The sequence below is a fragment of the Halichoerus grypus genome, chromosome 1, assembly GCF_964656455.1.
Source record: "Halichoerus grypus chromosome 1, mHalGry1.hap1.1, whole genome shotgun sequence".
NCBI classification, from domain to species: domain Eukaryota; kingdom Metazoa; phylum Chordata; class Mammalia; order Carnivora; family Phocidae; genus Halichoerus; species Halichoerus grypus.
Genome location: NC_135712.1, coordinates 213928518 through 213947000, shown reverse-complemented (window position 1 = coordinate 213947000; position 18483 = coordinate 213928518). Strand labels below are relative to the sequence as shown.

At 59.0% G+C, this 18483-nt stretch overlaps 1 protein-coding gene across 2 annotated transcripts; it reads right to left on the bottom strand.

Annotated features, from left to right (window-relative positions):
- Nucleotides 1-43: 43 nt before the first annotated feature.
- MFSD12 (major facilitator superfamily domain containing 12) lies at nt 44-9818 on the bottom strand. 2 transcript variants are annotated; one of them, XM_036116099.2, is made up of 10 exons: nt 9393-9816; nt 4853-5063; nt 3026-3164; nt 2749-2931; nt 2466-2558; nt 2281-2373; nt 1618-1788; nt 1450-1544; nt 548-678; nt 44-436 (listed from the first exon to the last, which is right to left on the bottom strand). In XM_036116099.2, exons 1-10 carry the CDS (start codon nt 9688-9690, stop codon nt 414-416), a joined length of 1437 nt encoding a protein of 478 aa, XP_035971992.1. In that variant the 5' UTR covers nt 9691-9816; the 3' UTR covers nt 44-413. The 2 variants fall into 2 exon arrangements, with proteins under 2 accessions (XP_035971992.1, XP_077913626.1); XM_078057500.1 differs by lacking the exon at nt 44-436 and having other exon boundaries at nt 607-746; nt 9393-9818.
- Nucleotides 9819-18483: the final 8665 nt, after the last annotated feature.

Genomic DNA, 18483 nt, shown 5'->3' with positions numbered 1-18483 from the left:
CCTCTCCCCACTCTGGGCTCCGGGCACACAGCTGAGGCCACAGTCCTCACCCACGGGTGGCTCTTTATTCGTGGCCAGCAGTGGCCTGGGCACAGAGCATGGGACTTGCTCCTCCCTACCCCCTGCCTGAGGCTCCCGTCAGGCTCAGTGACCACGTCGTGGTCGAGGGACCTGGCGGCATGTAGCAAACTGCACCCGAGCCCGGGGTGAGGGGTGAGCCGGGCGCACCCCTGGATCCCAGAGCGCTGAGCTCCATGTCTGGGATCCTGACCGTCCTGCCCCACAGCCAGGCAAGGATGGGGGGTAGGGATGGGAGGTGGGGGCGGCACGGAGGGAGGGCTGCTCCTGGCCTCAGCTGGTCCTGGAGTATACAGAGTTCATGTGCACAGGACGGCAACTGTGCGCGTGTGGAATCAGGGCTGGGCTCCAGGGTCCCCTGCAGGAGAAAGGGGTGGGGTGGAATCAGTGGAGGGGGGGCCCTGCCCCGGGCCCAGCCCTCCAGCCCTCCAGCCCCTGGCCCACGGGGTGGGGCGCGGCTGGGACTCACAGCTCCGCAGGCGGATGGGCCAGATGAGGAGACTGCAGAGACAGAGGGTGGCGGCCACGCCCACCCCGCCGGTGGCGGCCACCATCACCCAGCGGTAGAAGCCCATGCAGGCCCTGCAGCAAATCTCCAAGCTAGGGGGAGGGCAGAAGCAGGTGAGTTGCCATCTGTCAGGTCCCTCCAGCCTGGACCTCCTGCTCAGCTGTTGGGTAGCCAGAACCAGGGGGTCACCCTCCACCACCCACACCCTCCTCCCACATCTGCCCCATCCCCTCCCTGCCCGTCACTTACTCTGCTCCAACCCCACGGGCCTCCCCCTGTTCCTCCAACACACCAAGCCCAGTCCTACCACAGGACCTTCGCACTGGGGGTTCCTCCCCATTTGCCTGGAACTCCCTAACAGGTCTCCGGTCCAATGTCACCTCCTCAAGGAAGCCCCCCCTGACCTCTTGCCCCAGACAGGTCTTCATAACTGGTGTTTTCTCCACCTCCTTGCCACTGGTTTGGATCACACAGTTCTGTGCTTATTAAAGGGGCTGGTATTGCCCCCAGGTCAGTGAGGACAGAGAAACAGGCTTTTGTTCCCAGATCCCAGGCTTCTACAAGTCTCCACCCAGTGGTCTAGAACCATCTGGGTCCAGAACCCTAGGTTCTGAGGGTCTGAACGCAGATTCTGGCTTTGCCCCGGCCCTGCCCACTCCTACTTCCCCAGTACGTCCGGACGCTGTGTCCCCAGCGCACAACAGCCCGCCAAGTGCCACAGGTCAGGAGCAAGCGGGTCTCCCCGCTGTGCGGGCGCCACCCGTGCGCTGGCCTTCGTCCAGGCTGAACCCCCAGACCCGGGGCAGTGCCTGGCACTCAGCACGCACGGCAGGTTACTAAACGGATAAATGAACAGCACTCACGAGCAGGGATATAGGCTCTGGATGGCCATGACTGCCAGCCCGTTGGCCACTTTATCCGAGAAGCTCATGGCCCCGTACACGAAGGCTCCGCTGTGCTGGGTACACGAGCAGGGAGGTCAGCAGCCGCAGCGCGGCCACGGCCCCCCCCGGCCCGCCCATCAGCCTTACCGTGTGGGGGCCGATGAGGTCGGCCGTCATGGCCAGCGAGGTGACGAGGATGGTGGCGCAGCCCGTGCCCAGCAGCACGGCCGCCGCGTACACGGCCATGCCCAGCCCGTCTGCCAGGGCCACCCAGGCGGCGAAGGCCAGGATCACCAGGAGGCCCGCGAAGTAGGTCAGCTGCGGGGGAGCCGGCCGGCATCAGGGCCGCCTCACTGCGTGGCGCCTGCCCTCCCTGCTCTTCAGCCGGTCGGAGCCCCTGCCCGGCCGCAGCAGGGAGGGGGTCCAGCTGGACCCTCCCTGCGGCACCCCGAGCTCGGACTCGGAGGGTCCTGGGGCCAGGGGTGCTAAGCGCGCCGAGCCAGCCCCGGGGAGCTGCGTGGAGACGGAGCTCGCTGCAGCCAGACGCAGATCCATTAAAATCAAACACGGTGACGTGTCGAGTTCCTTAGTTGCACCGGCCAGAGTTCCAGAGTTCCAGGGCTCCAGGCCACCGCCGGCCACGGCCCCGGGCAGCACGGAGTCCTAGAGCGCTGTAGCCCTGAGCCACACGGAAGCCAGACCCGGGGCTGCCATGGGCTGGACGCCACGGTCCGGAGCCACCAGTTCTCGGGGTCCTGGGCGTCCTCAGCTGTGGGGGCCCCCACCCCCCCGCCCGTCCTGCCCACTTACGTTCCTCCCGATGCACTTGTTGACGGGCTTCATGAGGAAGGAGGAGCAGAAACCGCTGAGGTACATCACCAGCGGGATGGTGGCGATGAACTTCTGTTGGGGCAGAGCGGGTGTGGGCACGGGGGGGCACGGGGGGCCCCAGGGGCCGTGCCACCCACTGCGCCATCCAGCCCCCCCCAGCTCACCTTGGGCAGGTTGAGGGAGTAGGTGAGATACATGGCTATGTACGTCTGGGACAGGTTCACGATGAGCCTCGTGCTCATGTACAGCAAGCCCACCTGTGGGCAGGCAAAGCGAAGGCTCGGGTCGGGGGGCTGGGGGGGCCCTACGTGAGCCACTCGTGGTGACCGGCCGCCAGGCTGGCGGGGCGGGGAGCGGTGACGGAGGGAGGGCGGCAAAGGGACTGCGTGGCCCCCACCCCGTGTCCACCATCCCTGCCCGCAGCCCCGCGCCCCCCCGGCAGCGCACCTGATAGAAGGCCGGCTCCCGGAGCCAGTGCTTCCAGAGCAGCAGGGGCCGGGCGGTGGTGGGGGCCAGCAGCGGGCTGTGCTCGTCCGGCTCCTCCGCCCGAGGCCGGCGCCCTTCCCTGGTGCCCAGATGGAACAGCAGCGAAGAGACGGCTCCGACTCCCACCACCAGCAGGGAGAGGTTCTGGAGGCCAGGCAGGAGAGGGGTCAGCGGCCACACTCTCAGCCCGGGCCCTGGGTTCGAGGCCACTGGGGTGTCCCAGCCGGGCCCCGCTCACCTGGAACACCGGCACGTCTTGGACGCCCAGCTGGTCAGTGACCCTGCGGGCACCCCCCCAGCTCGGGGAGCCCTGCAGGTGGAGCAGCACCCAGGCGGCACTGTACACGGTGATGCTGGCCACCACGGTGAAGGCGTACCTGGCGGGGGCAGGGCGGGCTTCAGCGCGGGGCCCGGGAAAGCACGCGGCCGCTGGCCACGCTGCCAAAGCCACTTCCGGCCTCCAGGGAGTCTCTGGCTGGGGGGGCGTTCAGCCGCCAAACACGGTGGCCGCAGCAGAGCCCTTGCTGCCCGTTACGTGATGACTGACGGCCAACCCACGACTCCACCCTGACATTCCAGCTGCCCGGGCCGGGGGTACAGAGACTCCGGGAAGACCTGAGACGCTCAGAAGCCAGGATTTGGGATGCTTGGTTCCCAGATCCTGGGCCTTGACGGGGCCAGGGCTCTGTGGTCTAGAAGCATCTGGGGCCCCTCCTGCTTGTAGCCCCAGAGCGGTGCCCCTCCAGGGGCTGGGGGTGTGGGGGCAGAGCCTCTGGACCGCACAGAGGACTCAGTTTCCCTTTGAGAGTGGGACCAATACCCCAGAGATCAAAGTGGAGAGGCCACAAGACTGGCAGGAAAGTGCCTGCCGGTAGAAGGCGCCCCAGAGCCTGGTCTCACAAGCCACCCGCCAGCTGGGGCCCTCAGGGCCCTGGGCATTGGGCAACCCCTGTCATTGGGGCCGCGCCCACGCCCGAAGCGGAACCCAAAGGCAGGGTGGGGAGGAAGCCAGGCTGGGCCGCAGTGAAGATGCTTCCACGACAGCAAGAGGAGTGCACAGCTCGCAGGCGCCCTCCCGCGGGCCAGCCCTTCCCTGAGCTCCAGCCACGCCGGCCGCCACCACCCGTGCTAGCCCTTCCTCCCGGAGCTCGAGCTTCTACCCTCTTCCTAGCACACACTGTCCCACGGGGACGCACGCTGCTCAGACCCTCTCAAGGACACGTGACAAATCTCGGGACTGCCAGGGGGATTAAAGACGGTAATCCTCGTGAAGGGCCTAGAAATGTGCCTGCACGCAGCAAGCACTCCATAAATGCTCCTGTTACCATCCTATCCAGCAGAAGGTCTGTCAGGACCTCAAGCAAGTCAACAGGTCAAGTGCTAGCTGCATCCTGCAGGCAGGATTCTAAGATGGCCCTGGTCCCACCCCGTCCAACCCCTGCCCTGGGGGAGGGGGCCCACGGACACGGATGTCACTCCCAGGTTGAGGCAACAGTGTGTGGCGAAGGTAAAGGGATTCTGCAGCTAGAATTAAGGGAGATGATCCTGGGTGAGCCAGACCTAATCAGGAAATCCTTAGAAAAACCTAAGCCTCAGCTGAGACCCCTGCCCTAACCAGTACCCTGAGGGGAGACCACGGTGCAGAAAGTACAGCTAAGTGGTGGGGCGCCTGGGTGGCTCGGTTGGTCGAGCATCCAACTCTTGGTTTCCGCTCAGGTCATGATCTCAGGGTCGTGAGATCGAGACCCGTGTGAGGCTCCGCGCTGAGCGGAGTCTGAGATTCTCCCTCTCCCTCTGCCCCTCCCCCCACTCTCAAATAAATATTTAAAAAAAGAAAAAAGAAAATACAGCTAAGCAGAGCCAGACCCCTAACCCACAGAAACCGTGAGCTGACACGTGCGTGCTGTCTGAAGCTGCCCGCTCTGGCCGTTCACGCGGCGACGGCTGGCTAATACGCTTTCACAGGCGCGTGAGCGGGGGCCCACCGGCCCAGAGCCGCGCAGCCCGAACGCAGGAGGGCCGCCGCGTCCCGGCCGGGCCCGCGGTGCTCGCACGGAGGCCGCACCTGAGGGCCGTGAGCTCCACCTTCTCGTGGTCGTTGGTGGCGAGCTCTGGGATGAGGCTGAGGTGGGCAATCTGCGTAGCCGCCCAGCCGAACTGGAAGATGACGATGAAGGGCGCGTAGTAGAGGAGGGCGGCCCACTCGGGCGTGGCTGCCCCGCAGCCCAGACACGGGCTGAAGATGAAGGGGAAGGACAGCAGGACACAGATGGTACCTGTGGATGGGCAGAGAGCGGGAGGTCACACCCCGGGGCCTTCCCACGCCAGCCCCGGGCTCCCAGGGCCTGACCAGGTGGGACCCTTCCACAGTCACAGATCGGGGGGGTCCGCGGCCCACGGCTTCCCTGGGGAATAGTTCCTGTGACAAATGGGGAAACCGAGGCAGGGAGCCCTGGGGTCCCCCTGAGGTCATGCAGCCCAAGAGGATAGCAGGGCCAGGGCTCCACCTGTCAGTTCAGGTTGTGCCCCCAGGTCTGACGAAACTGAGACACACAACGGGCTGTTGTGTTCCCAAGGCCACGTGCTGCAAGTACAAGAGCAGGGCCAGGACCTACAGCCAAGTGACAAGACAGGACAAGAATGGGGCTTCCCCCCTGCTAGCCTCGGGCTCCCCAGGGGTGCTCCCTTGGTGACAGGTGGGGAAACAGAAGCACAGAGCACCTGCGGCGTCCCCTGGAGCGCTGCCCGCCACGGACACGCTTGCTTTCCCGCCTCCTGGCAGGGCTTCCCCCCCAGCTCCTGCCAAGCATCCCACCGCGCACCCAGCAGTCAGGAGGCCAGGTGATGCTGGGTGAGGCTACGGTGGACCCTGCCCTCCCTGAGCCCCAGTGTCCCTATCAACTCATGAGGGGGTATTTTCTTTACCTGATACCTCAGAAGAAGCCAAAGTGCGCGGGGGCAGCCAACAGGCCCTGCAGGACCTGCCCCCCCACCCCCGCCCCAGCCACACAAGGAGGCCTCCTAGCCTCAGCACACCAGGCTCGGTCCTGCCCCAGGGCCTTTGCACCAGCTGTGCCCGCTGTTCCCCTCACATCCTTTCATGCCTCAGGACTCAACTCAAATGCCACCACCTCAACAAAGCTCTCCCTGCCCACTGCAGTCCCCAGCAGTCCCCTCCCTGTGCTGACACTTCCCTGACCACTGCAGTCCCCAGCAGTCCCCTCCCTGCGCTGACACAGTCCATCTGGACACGGCTTTCCTCTCACATGCCTTAGCCCACACAGGGATTCTTTTGTCTCTGCTTGTTTCCTGCCTGCCTCCCCCAGCGGAGACTGGGCTCTGGGAGGGTGGGCAATAGGTCTCTCGAGGTCACTTCTGGGGCCCTGGCCACCAGCACGGAGCCTGGCACATATCTTTCGGGTGACTGTATAATTATACTAATGTCATCCACTTACAGCCCCAAGAAGCGGGTGTTCCTATTCTCCCCGCTTTCCAGATGAGGACACAAGTTCAGTGTGTGAGCCGCTGGGCCCTGAGCCATGTTCCTTCCCTCTGCCAGGACAGGCCCAGCTCAGCACCCTCCCCTGCTGGAACTGGCAGCTGGCCTTCCCCTCTCCCTCCAGGCTCAGGACCTCATGCCGTAGACCCTGGGGCCAACTCCGCATCCTGGGATGGGGAAATGAAAGCAAAGGCACCCTTCCTTGCTATTTCTCTGGAACTGGGGCCTGGGAGGGGCATCCTGAGCTCATGCCTGGGGGCCCCGGGGGCCGCCTCAGGGCCAGGCACAAACTATGTAGACTCTGGTCAGAAGAATGTGCTGCCCTTGCCAGAATCCACCCTGAAGCTGGCCAGGCCAGGTTAACCATTGCCTGGATGAGGCTGCCTGGCCGGGGGACTTCGGGCAAGTGACTTTCCCTCCCTGGGCCGCAGTTTCCAGAAAGTACAGACATTGAAAATACCCAGCTCCCAAAGTCAGCATGAGAACAAGCAGTTAACCTATGAAAGTGGGAGCTCCTATGGCTCTCAGCCACTTCCTGCCTCAGCAGCTTCCAAGCTGGGCTATGTCACCCACACACACACTCCTATTCATCCTTCAAATCCCCAAAGCTTCAGAGCTCCCCTTCTCCCTTATGAAACCCAGTTCACCCACATCCCAAAAGGGACATGCCACTGGAGGGTCACCCAAATCCATGTGTGGCTCTAAGGGTCCTCTCTGGGCTAGAGCGGGGGAGCCCAGGTGGCCTGCTAAGGGGTAAAGTGAACCCAACACCCTCAGGCTCAGGGGCAAAAAAAAGAGAAGTGGGCACTGTTTCCAAGGTGATTCACTCAAGCCACCTTATCAGGCCAAGAGGGGCTGCCCCAGTCTCCTCACTCCACAGATCCTCCGGGGTCTCCCCACATGCTCACCCTGAGGTGGAGAAGGGGTGCAGATGGAGGCCGTGAGGTCCCGTAGGGACACCTATCCCCCAGGCCTGTTTTACATAAACACAAAGCCTTCAGTTCTTTATTTACAAAGGTGCCTAACCCCTGCCTCTGCCGGGGGACTCAGACTCTTCCTCCGGGGTCAGGTGGACCCTCCCACCTACGAGAGGGGCACACAGTCAGGCCTGGGGGCACATGCAGTGTCCACTGCCCAGCTACCTTCCCACAGCTGGCTCCGTCTCCTCGGGGGTGTCTCCCCTGCCCGCCCCAGAGAAAAGACCCCCCACCTCTGTCACCTGTCAGGCCTAGGGGCTGTCTTGTGTGTTTGTCCATGAGTTTATCTATTATGAACAAAACTGCATTGAAGACTGGGCTCAGCTCTGCAAGCAATCCCAACGTCAGCCCAAAGACGGGCACCTCTCGCGTCTGTTTTTCAGATGAGGTGATCACCAGTCTGTCGGAGTCTCCTGTCTCCCCCTGCTTCCCTCCCTGGCTGCCATGGTCTCAAGTGACCCAAGAGCAGCCTGGGTGTCCTCAGTGCCTGAGAAACCTGACATCCGGCCACTTGGGCCACTTGGAGATCTGCTGCACCTTGCAAAAACATCACTCGCCAGGGCCCAGGGCGAATCCTTGCCTCCCCGGCCACTGCTCCCAAGGGCAAGGAGGCAACCCCTCCTAGCTTCCAGAAAGCTGCCACCCAGAATTCACAGGACTGGGCAGGATTCCTGTGCCTGCCTCCTGAAATGCCCAGCGGAACCCAGATGCCAGGATGCAGCAGGCCCCTCTGCCAGGGAAAGAACAGCAGAGAAAGTGGCTGGGGCTAATCTCACGGCCCAGGATCCGTGGTGGCAGAGAAGGGATGCTGGGAGGCAGGCCTTATCAAGGGTGTGCACTGGGCAGGACACCCCGGCTCCTGGGGGACCTGCCTCCTCCCCTCACCAACAGAGGTGTTCTGACAACTCCCCCAGGACACAGGTTGACCCTGTTGGGCCCGCAGACCCCATCCTCCTCAGCCAGACACACGCAGACCCCTGCCTCTTCAGTCTGGCTCCCAAGTCTTGGCTCCCCAGGGCAGCACCCCTAAACCTCCCAAGCACCAGGTTCCCCATGATGGGGCAGAGGATGGGCCGGAGTGCGCTGGAGAAACGGGACAGACTGACAGAGGGGGCTCCAGGCAGCCTGACCCTCACTCGGACAGAGTTGTCACCCAGACAGACAAATGGAAAAGTCAAGCCGACCAGGCCGACTGACAGAGGTGCCACCAGGCAGTCAGACCCAATCCAGAGAGGGTTCAGGGTGCCCATGGGGGTCAGACAGAACGACAAAGGGAAGTGCCACTGGAGGGTCACATGAGTGGTCAGGTGGCAGACGGAAGAAGTACAGAGCAGTTAAGCAGACAGATGGAAGAGGTCAAGGATGAGGCAATAGAAGGGTACTGAGCAGCCAGACAGAGGAGGTTCAGGACGTAGAGCAGGCAGGCAGGCAGGCAGAGAGGGGAGGCTCAGGCCCCGAGGCAGGCAGTGGGCTAGGAGAGGTCAGGCCCCGGCGCAGGCAGACAGAGGGGGGAGGCTCAGGCCCGGAGGCAAGCAGTGGGCTAGGAGACGTCAGGCCCCGGGGCAGGCAGGCTAGCAGCGGAGGGAGGCTCAGGCCCTGGGACAAACTGCGTTGGGGTAGGCTCAGGCCCCAGGGCAGGCAGGCAGATGGGGGAGGCTCAGGCCCCAGGGCAGGCAGGCAGATGGGGGAGGCTCAGGCCCCGAGGCAGGCAGTGGGCTAGGAGAGGTCAGGCCCCAGGGCAGGCAGACAGAGCGGGGAGGCTCAGGCCCGGAGGCAAGCAGTGGGCTAGGAGACGTCAGGCCCCGGGGCAGGCAGGCTAGCAGCGGAGGGAGGCTCAGGCCCTGGGACAAACTGCGTTGGGGTAGGCTCAGGCCCCAGGGGCAGGCAGGCAGTGGGCTAGGAGAGGTCAGGCCCCGGGGCAGGCAGGCAGATGGGGGAGGCTCAGGCCCAGGGGCAGGCAGGCTAGCAGCGGAGGGAGGCTTGGCCCGGGACAAACAGTGCGTTGGGGGAGGCTCAGGCCCCGAGGCAGGCAGGCAGAAGGGGAAGGCCCCGGGGCAGGCAGTCGGAAGGCGGGAGGCTCAAGCCAGGGGGGCAGGCAGTCGGAGGGAGGAGGCTCGGCGGCGACTTACCGACCAGGTGCCAGGCCTTTCGGGGGCCGCAGCGGACGCAGCTGCCGGCGGCGCGGTCGGCCTCGTAGCCCACGAGGGGCGTGCACAGCCCGTCGGCCACCTGCCCGAGCAGCAGCAGCAGGCCGGCGCCGCGCGAGCTGTAGGCGCGCACCGAGTGCAGGTAGAGCAGCAGGTAGGTGAACCACATGGACGCGCACAGGTCGTTGAGGAAGTGGCCCACCGCGTAGCTCAGCCGCGCGGCCACCGACAGTGGCCGCGGCGGCGCCCCCGCTCCGGCCGCCGGGGGCCCCGGGCCCATGGCCGCGCTCCGCACCCGGGCCGGCCGGTCTGGCGCGCAGCAGACGCGACCCCCGCGCGCGAGCGGTCCGCGCCCGGCTCTCCCTGCGCCACCGCCCAAGGCCGCCCCGCGGAGCGCGCCTGCAGCCGCCGGGCCCCGAACCCCAAATTAAGGCCCGGGTGGGGCGGGGCGGGGAATGCTGGCGGCCGCCTCCACCAATAGGGGCCGCGCGCCGGGGCCCGAGAGCCAATAATCAGAGGGGGCGTGGCCTCGGGGGCCAGTCCGGCCCCCACGCCCTGCTCCCACGGGGTGGGACGGTCCTAGCGCCCGACGGCTCACCTTGGCGTTAGCGGGACCCTCACCGGCTGGGGGGGCGACGCAAGGGGTGCCCACACCCAGACTCCTGCCTTCAGGCCCGCGCCACCCTAGCCTGCCCGCAGCTTACGAGGCCTAATGTGTGTGGGGGGGAGGACGGGGTGGACTGGAGGCTTGCGGGGTGGGCTGGGGGGTGGGGGATGGGGGAGAATTCTGAGCCTGAGCTCGCCACTCCTTGGGGTCCCGTAACTTCCCAACTTCCCGGGCCGGAGAGACCCAGTCTCACGCGGAGAGGACGCATTAGTTCTAATTAATTAGTTATTAAGGATAATAATGGGGGTAATCATCATAATAACACCAGCTGGCATTTAATGAGCGCTGACTGTGCCAGATGCCCCACGTGGGTTTTCTCACCCAAGCCGGGAGGGAAGCGGGCCGAGTGGCTCCCATTTCACACGCGATAAAACAGGCCCGGAGAGCGGGGAAGGCGCGCTCGGGGACGCAGTGAGTCAGGTGCATGCGGCAGCGCCCGAGGCCTGCGCTCAGAACCCCTCCCCACTCTCCTGCAACGTCCTCCCACGACCGGGTCACCACACAAGCGATTTCAAGTTCCCCCAAGCTTTGCGTGCAGTCGTCCCCCCGACCCCTCCGCGCCTCCTCCAGCCGCGGTTAAACACCTGCGCTCTGGAGCCAGAAACTTGGGGTCCAAATCCAGGCCCACTCCCTGCTAACTGTTCCAGCTGGGACAAGTCCTTTAACTCTGTGGGGTTTCAGTCTTCCCAGATCTAGAATGGGTATAATGTACACTAAAAGTCATATAGGGGCGCCTGGCTGGCTCAGCCCATAGAGGGTGCGACTCTTGATCTCAGGGTCTTGAGTTCCAGCCCCACGTTGGGTGAGAGATTCCTTTAAAAATAAAATAAAATAAAATCTTGTATAATTGTTAGCTCTTAATAGTCTCAGCCAGAAAGTTTTCTCATCACCCCCTCCTCCCCTGCAGGTCATACAGTACTCTGGGCTGCCCCCCATCAGGGCCGATATCTGCTCTCCCCCCCACCCCAGCTCTTAACTGTGTCCCCCACTGAACTATGATCCTCGTGAAGGCAGGGACCGGATCAGCTATCCATGCCTGGTACATAGGAGCTCAAGAAATATCTGTCCAATGATTGTGTGGTGGGCACGGAGGCAGAGATGCAAAACTGCAGACAGAAACTGGGAGACAGGAACCCACTGACAAACCAGAGGCTCAGGCACCCCAAGGGGGTCCTAGCCCAGAACTCCACACTGATGCAGACCACCCACCCCAATACCCACTTTTTTATGGAAAAGAGCCTGAAAAATGGATGTGGGTGGGGTAATGGGGACTCGAGATAACCTAACAGGGGAGCAGGGAGATAAGGGGTCACAGCTTTGGAGGAGATAAGGAAAGACAAGAATCTCAATTCTTTCCTCCCTGCCGGGCATGCTCCTTCTGTTTCTCTGGGGCAATGAAAGTGATTTAAAGAAATTCTTGCCTCAGCCTTACACGACATTTAAAAATACTTGCCTAAGTTTCTTTAACATTTTTTTAAAGTTCTTATTTATTGGGGTGCCTGGGTGGCTCAGACGGTTAAGCGTCTGCCTTCAGGTCAGGTCAGGATCCCGGGGTCCTGGGATCGAGCCCCACGTTGGGCTCCCTGCTCAGCGGGAGCCTGCTTCTCCCTCTGCCTCTGCTGCTGCTTCCCCTGCCTGTACACTCTCTCTCTGTCAAAAATAAATAAAATCTTTTTTTAAAAAAGTTCTTATTTATTGATTTAAATCATCTCTACCCCCAAGGTTGGGCTTGAACTCACGACCCTGAGATCAAGAGTCACGCAAGATCAAGAGTCACACGCTCCACGTCTGAGTCAGCCGGGCGCCCCTCACCTAAGCTTTGTATTTACATTTCTCATCTCCTTTCATCCCACATCCCTAGGGGATCTTACACTACTTCTTGCCCATTTTACAGAGAAAACAGGCTCTTAGAGAAGTCCCTTGCCAGAGGGCACACATCTAACAAGAGGCAGATTCAGGATCCAAACTGGGCTCCCCGCGTGATCTGCAGCATCTTTGAGTTCTTTATTCTCGGACAGGGGAGGGCCCACCTGAAGAGAAAAGGTGCCCGGTGTTTACTCTTACCAGCCTCCTGTGTGGGTCAGGAACCCACAGGGAGCATCCCTCGGGCAGACCCAGCACAGGGAGTGGGGGCGTTTGGCAGAAACACCAACATATCTCTGGGTTTTCCTGCCAGTGGGAGCCAGCAAATATTTCCTGGCCTGGACGCTGGGGGGTGGGGGGGGTGGGCAGGGGGAAGGCAAGAACAAGGCGGACCCTGGCAGGGAGCTGCCTCTGAACTGTGTCCTTCCCTCCTTCCTTCCTGGACTCACTCATTCAGCGGATCTGGCCTCATGCTGAACAGTGCAGGAGCCCCAAAATTCTGAAGCCCCTCGTCTGAAGCAGGGACAGAGCCGGCCCCTCTGTGGTTGGTGCTGGTGGTGGAGGGGTCAGACATGCGAGGGCTGATTGAATGGCAGGCAGAGTCTGGACGTTACCTCCAGATCACTGGGGAGCCATGGGAGGGTTTTGAGAGGAGCTGGGAGAGTCAGATAAAAAGTCGGATGGGGGTGGGGATGGGGGGCATCTATTCCAAAGCAGGCCTTGGCTACAGGGGTTGGGAACCTAGTGCAGAGCACACACGCCCCCATAAGAGCCCATGTGAGATTTGCGGGGAAGATCAGAGACGGTCCTGCCTGAAGGGAGGATGTGAGAAAGGAGGGATGAATGCCCTGCCCTCGGAATAGGATAGAGACAGCCTTGGAGTCCAGTGAGATCCGAGCCTCTGATGTCCCCAGAGCGTCCCAGCTGCCCCCCACCCTCTGCTGGAGATCGGATGTCCTGGTGGCCCCAGTCCAGCTGCAGGTAGGAAGGGAGGGTTCGCGTTGATCTCCTCTCCAGGGGCTCTGGATGACTAGGAGTGGCGGAGGGGGAGGAGAGGCGGGGTGGATGGAAGGGGAGGGAGGATTCCTAGAAACTGGGAAACAACCAGGAACTTCCTTAGATCCCAGGGTGGCTGTGGGGGGCCCACAGCCAAGATCAAACCAGGCAGTCTCAGGCCAGCCCCCAAGCCTCAGTTTCCCTTTCTGTGAAATGGGTGTGACAGTAGCACTGCTGAATAGCATCACAGGGTGGCCTAAGGGAGATGAGGCAGGTGAGGATTGAGACTGCACAGGCACCAGATCATTCGCTGTGGTCGGGGGCTGTCCTGTGCATCGCAGCACCCCTGGCCTCCACCCAGTAGAAACCAGGGGCACACCCCCCCCCAGTAAGTCGTCACAACCAAACATGTTTCTGGGCATGGTCCAGTGTCCCCTGAACTACCCTGGGTAGCAGCCACTGTACTAGAAAATTCTCTGTAACAGGGTCTGCAGCTTCCCGGACCAAACCAGCTACCGCTTCTGGTGGCATTGACCCCAGTTCTAAGGGAGACCATGAATTAAGCTCATTAAACCCTCGCGACAACCTCCTGAAGGCAGACATAGTCATCGTCCCACTTTGTGGAGCGGCAGACTGAGGCACAGACAGTTCCGGTAAATTGCTCAAGTCACACACCTAGGGCTTGGGGCCACCTCCCTGACCTTCTGCGGGTCCCACAGCAGCCGGGGCTGCCTCCTCCTCAGAGGCCTGAGGCCCCCGCCCCCACACCCCTTCTTTCAGGCAGCTGTGACCACTGCATTTGTGTGTGTGTTGTGCTTCACGTTGTGTCCCCTCCCCTGCAACCTCCCCTCCCGCCAAGTAGGTGACAGTCCTAACACCCAGGACCTTGGAATGCAACCTTATTTGGAAATAGGGTCATTGCAGAGGTGGGGAGTTAAGATGATGTCACGCTGGAGCAGTCCCCTGTGGACCCAATACAAAGGGAAAGCTGGACACACACACACGGAGAAACCGAGGGATGATGAGGCAGAAAGATCGGGGTGACGCTTGGACAAGTCAAGGAACACCCAGCATGGCCGTCGACCCCCAGGAGCCGGGAGAGCCTGGGGCTGATTCCCCCTCAGGACCGCAGAAGGAACCAGCTCTGACCGAGTCCTTGTTGTTGGACTTCTAGGCCCCAGAACTGGGGCGCAATACACTTCTGCTGTTTGAGGCCCGGGCTTGCGGTGCTTTGTTCGAGCAGCCCTAGCGGACTAATACAGTGCGTGCGCGTACACGTGCGTGCGCGTGCATGCGTGCGTGCGTGTGCACGTAGGAAAAGCCTTAGTAAGAAGTGTTAGCAAGCTGGTGAGGGGGAATATGGTGTGCGTACCGTGGCCTTACCTACACTAATTTTATACAAATGAAATGAGTTTGCACAATATTTGCAAAATAACGTTCATTTCAAAAACAGAAGTTTAAGCCATCCTTAATGGATCTTGTATTTCTGGGACTGCAAATTGGGACTCCGTACCAGGCTTCCTACTGTACAAATTTCCAAGCGAGGCACGGAAATGAATGCAAAGAAACTAAAACGAAATTTACGACTTTAGACAGCTGTGGTTACTGGTTTTATTGAGGGCTAGGTATTTTTTTTAAAGATTTTATTGATTTATTTGAGAGAGAGAGAGAGAGAGAGATCACGTGATTGGGGAGAGGGGGCAGAGGGAGAGGGAAAGGGAGAAATCCAAGCAGACTGTATGCTGAGTGCGGAGCCCTTTGCGGGGCTCAATCTCATGACCCTGAGATCATGACCCTGAGATCATGATCGAAGCTGAAACCACGAGTTGGACACATAACTGAGCCACCCAGGCGCCCTTACTGAGGGCTAGGTATTGAGAGAACTTTATGTTGCTAAGAAAAAACAAGGGACGCCTGGCTGGTTCAGTCAGTGCGGTTGGTGACTCTTGATCTTGGGGTCATGACTTCAGGCCCCACAGTGGGTGTGGAGCCTACTTGGAAAAAAAGAAAAAGAAAAAAATGATTTATAGTTTCGGGGCAGAAAGGATCTGCTGTTAAATAAATGCACGAAGGATGTAAAGTCAGATAGTATAAAGGCTGCTTCTATATGTTGCTTGTTTGGGGCTGTGGGTGTGTATGGACTGCATGAATTGGACGGAAGACACTTTTATTCTTTCTAGAGAATATCCATGTAGCAAGATATTTTTCTTGATGCCAAAGAGCTGCAAACTGCTTTCAAAATCAACCCCAGGGGCGCCTGGGTAGCTCAGTCGTTTAAGTATGGGACTCTTGGTTTTGGCTCAGGTCATAATCTTGGGGTCCTGGGATCGAGCCCCGCTTCCGGCTCCCCACCCTGTGCGGAGTCTGTTAGAGATTGTCTCCCTCTCCCTCTGCTCCTCCCTGTTCGGGCTCTCGCTCTCTCTCTAAAGGAAATAAGTAAAGTATTTTTTAAAAAGTCAATCTCAAAACAGTTCCTCTCTTTTTGATGTACAGAAAGACTCCTGAATTCCTTGTGTGGTTCCTTAGGAGGGGGAGGACAGTTTCTAGCGCAACATCTTGTCAATCAAGCCAAAGAGGCGGGGCCTGGAGGGCGGGGCTTCCCCCAACTTCCCGCTTAGACTTCTTACCTATATTATTTTTAACAGATCAGAGGCAAGGGTGGTGTGTCCCATGAAGCAACAGAGCAGGGTCTGGAATCTGGGTCTGTCATGATTCCAAGGCATGCTCATCTTACTCAGCCCTGGGCTGCCTCTTAGGGGAACAGGTTTATTGAAATTTAATTCACATACAATGCACCCATCTAAAGTGTGCAATTCTGAGGGGGTTTTTTTAAGATTTTATTTATTTATTTGAGAGAGAGAGAAAGAAAACAAGCTGGGGGGAGGGCAGAGGGAGAGGGAGAAACAGACTCCCCGCTGAGCAAGGAGCCTGACGCAGGACTCGATCCCAGGGGATCATGACCTGAGCGGAAGGCAGACGCTTAACCGACTGAGCCGCCCAGGCTCCCCTGAGGTTTTCAGTATATTTACAGTTATGCAACCGTCACTGCAGTCTAATTTTATTTTATTTTATTTTTTTTAAAGATTTTATTTATTTATTTGACAGAGAGATAGAGAACACAAGCAGGCAGAGAAGCAGGCAGAGGGAGAGGGAGAAGCAGAAGCAGGCTCCCCGCAGAGCAGGGAGCCTGATGCGGGGCTCGATCCCAGGACCCTGGGATCATGACCTGAGCCGAAGGCAGCCACTTAACCGACTGAGCCACCCAGGCGCCCTGCAGTCTAATTTTTAGAACATTTTGATCACTCAAAAAGAAACTCCGTGCCCCTGAGCAGTGTCTCCCCATTCCCCATCCCCACTAATTCCCCAGCCCCAAGCAACCACTAACTTACTGTCTCTATGGATTTGCCTGTTCTGGACATTTCATATGAATGGAGCCACACACTTGTAGTCTTTTGTGACTGGCATCTTTCACTGAGCATCATGTTTTCAAGGTTCACCCCTGTTGTAGCATGAATCAGCAATTTATTCCTTTTTCTTTTTTTAAGTTTATCTTAATCATCTCTATACCTAACGTGGGGCTCGAAATCACGACCCAGAGATCAAGAGTCACAGGCTATTCCGACTGAGCCAGCCAGGAGCCCCTAATTTATTCCTTTTTATGGCCACTAATATTCTAATAGATGAATGGACCACATTTTGTCTATCTGTTAACCAACAGATGGGCATTTGGGTTGTTTCTACTTATCGGCCATTGTGAATCGTGCTGCTGTAAACGTTCATGTGCAAATTCCTGCGTGGACATGTGTTCTTGATTCTCTTGGGTCTATCTCTAGGAGTGGGATTTCTGGATCGCATGGTAATTTCATGTTTAATGTTTTGAGGAACTGCTTGGCTGTTTTCCAAAGCACTTGCCTCTGAGAAATTTACTGTATGCACTCATTTGTTTATTCAACAGATAGGGATTGAGCAGCTCCTAGAGGCAGTGTTCTAGGTGCTTTAACGTGATGGAGCGCCCGGGTGGCTCAGTCGTCAAGCGTCTGCTTTCGGCTCAGGTCATGATCCCAGGGTCTTTGGATCGAGCCCCGCATCAGGCTCCCTGCCCGGCGGGAAGCCTGCTTCTCCCTCTCCCACTCCCCCTGCTTGTGTTCCCTCTCTTGCTGTGTCTCTCTCTGTCAAATAAATAAATAAAATCTAAAAAAAAGTATTAAAAACCACAGGCCAATAAAAGAGCCACTTAGGCCACGTCACCAAAGTGGAGCTTAATACCAACCTAACTGCAGCTTCAACCTCCCCCAGAAATGTTTTTTTTTTTTTTTAAGATTGTATTTATTTATTCGACAGAGAGAGTGAGAGAGTACAAGCAGGGGGGAGTAGTAGAGGGAGAGAGAGAGAAGCAAGCTTCCCACAGAGCAGGGAGCCCGGCACGGGACTCAATCCCAGGACCCTGGGATCATGACCTGAGCCGAAGGCAGACACTTAACCATCTGAGCCACCCAGGCACCCCTCCCCCAGAAATGTATTAATGGGTCAGTCAGGAACTTTCCCTCTCTGCCCCAAAGGAAAATGAGAGAATGTGCATAATAAGACCTCCTGCTCTTCCCCCTGCTAAGGGAAAGTGACCTTGCAAGGAGGCACAATCCTTTCTCTTCTCTTGGTAAGAATGTCCTTGCCCCTTCTTGCTTCCTATATAACCTTCCATTTTGTAGGATCCTTTGGAGCTCCCCTCTACTTGCTAGATGGGATGCTGCCCCATCCATGAATCCCTTAACAAAGCCCATTAGATCTTCAAATTTATTCCATTAAAATTTTGTTCTTTAGGGGCGCCTGGCTGGCTCAGTCATAGAGCATGCGACTCTTGATCTCAGGGTGATGAGTTCAAGCCCCACACTGGGAGTAGAGATTACTTAAATAAAACTTAAAACAAAAAAAAAATTTTTTTTTTGTTCTTTAACAGGGGAAACTAACATATGGAGAAAAACTAAGACAGGGTGTATGGGGGAAACCTCATTGAGAAGGTGACATTTGAGCAAAGACCTGAAGGAGAACAAGCAGTGAGCCAGCAGGTAATCAGGAGGAAAGGGCACACCAGGTGCAAAGGCCGGGGGGAGGGGTAAGTGAAATGGACGTATTTGTATCTGAGGAACATCAAGGAAGCAGAGAAGGGAGATGGCAGTGTGGTGATGTGGGCCAGTTGTTTGGGGTCTAATAAGAGATCGTGAGCATTCAGTGACCACAACTGTCACCCTGGGAGTAGGGGAAGTCCCAGCTCAGGCCATAAGACCACGCTGCCGCGTGGGGGTGGGGGGGCAAATCCCAGAGCAGAGCCTCCTGCCCCTCCATCTTCACGAGGTCCTTGCAGCCTTCCTGTCTCAGTTCCTCTTTCCAAATGCTTTCAGCCCAGTTCTGGACCTCAGCTTCGCAGTATCCCAGCCTCCTGGTCCTAAACATCGTGCAAGGTCCCCATTGCACAGGAGGGAAAGCTGAGCCCCCAGGGGGAGAGCAGCCCCTGCCGGCTCACTGCAGGACTAGGCACAGCGGGCGGCCGGG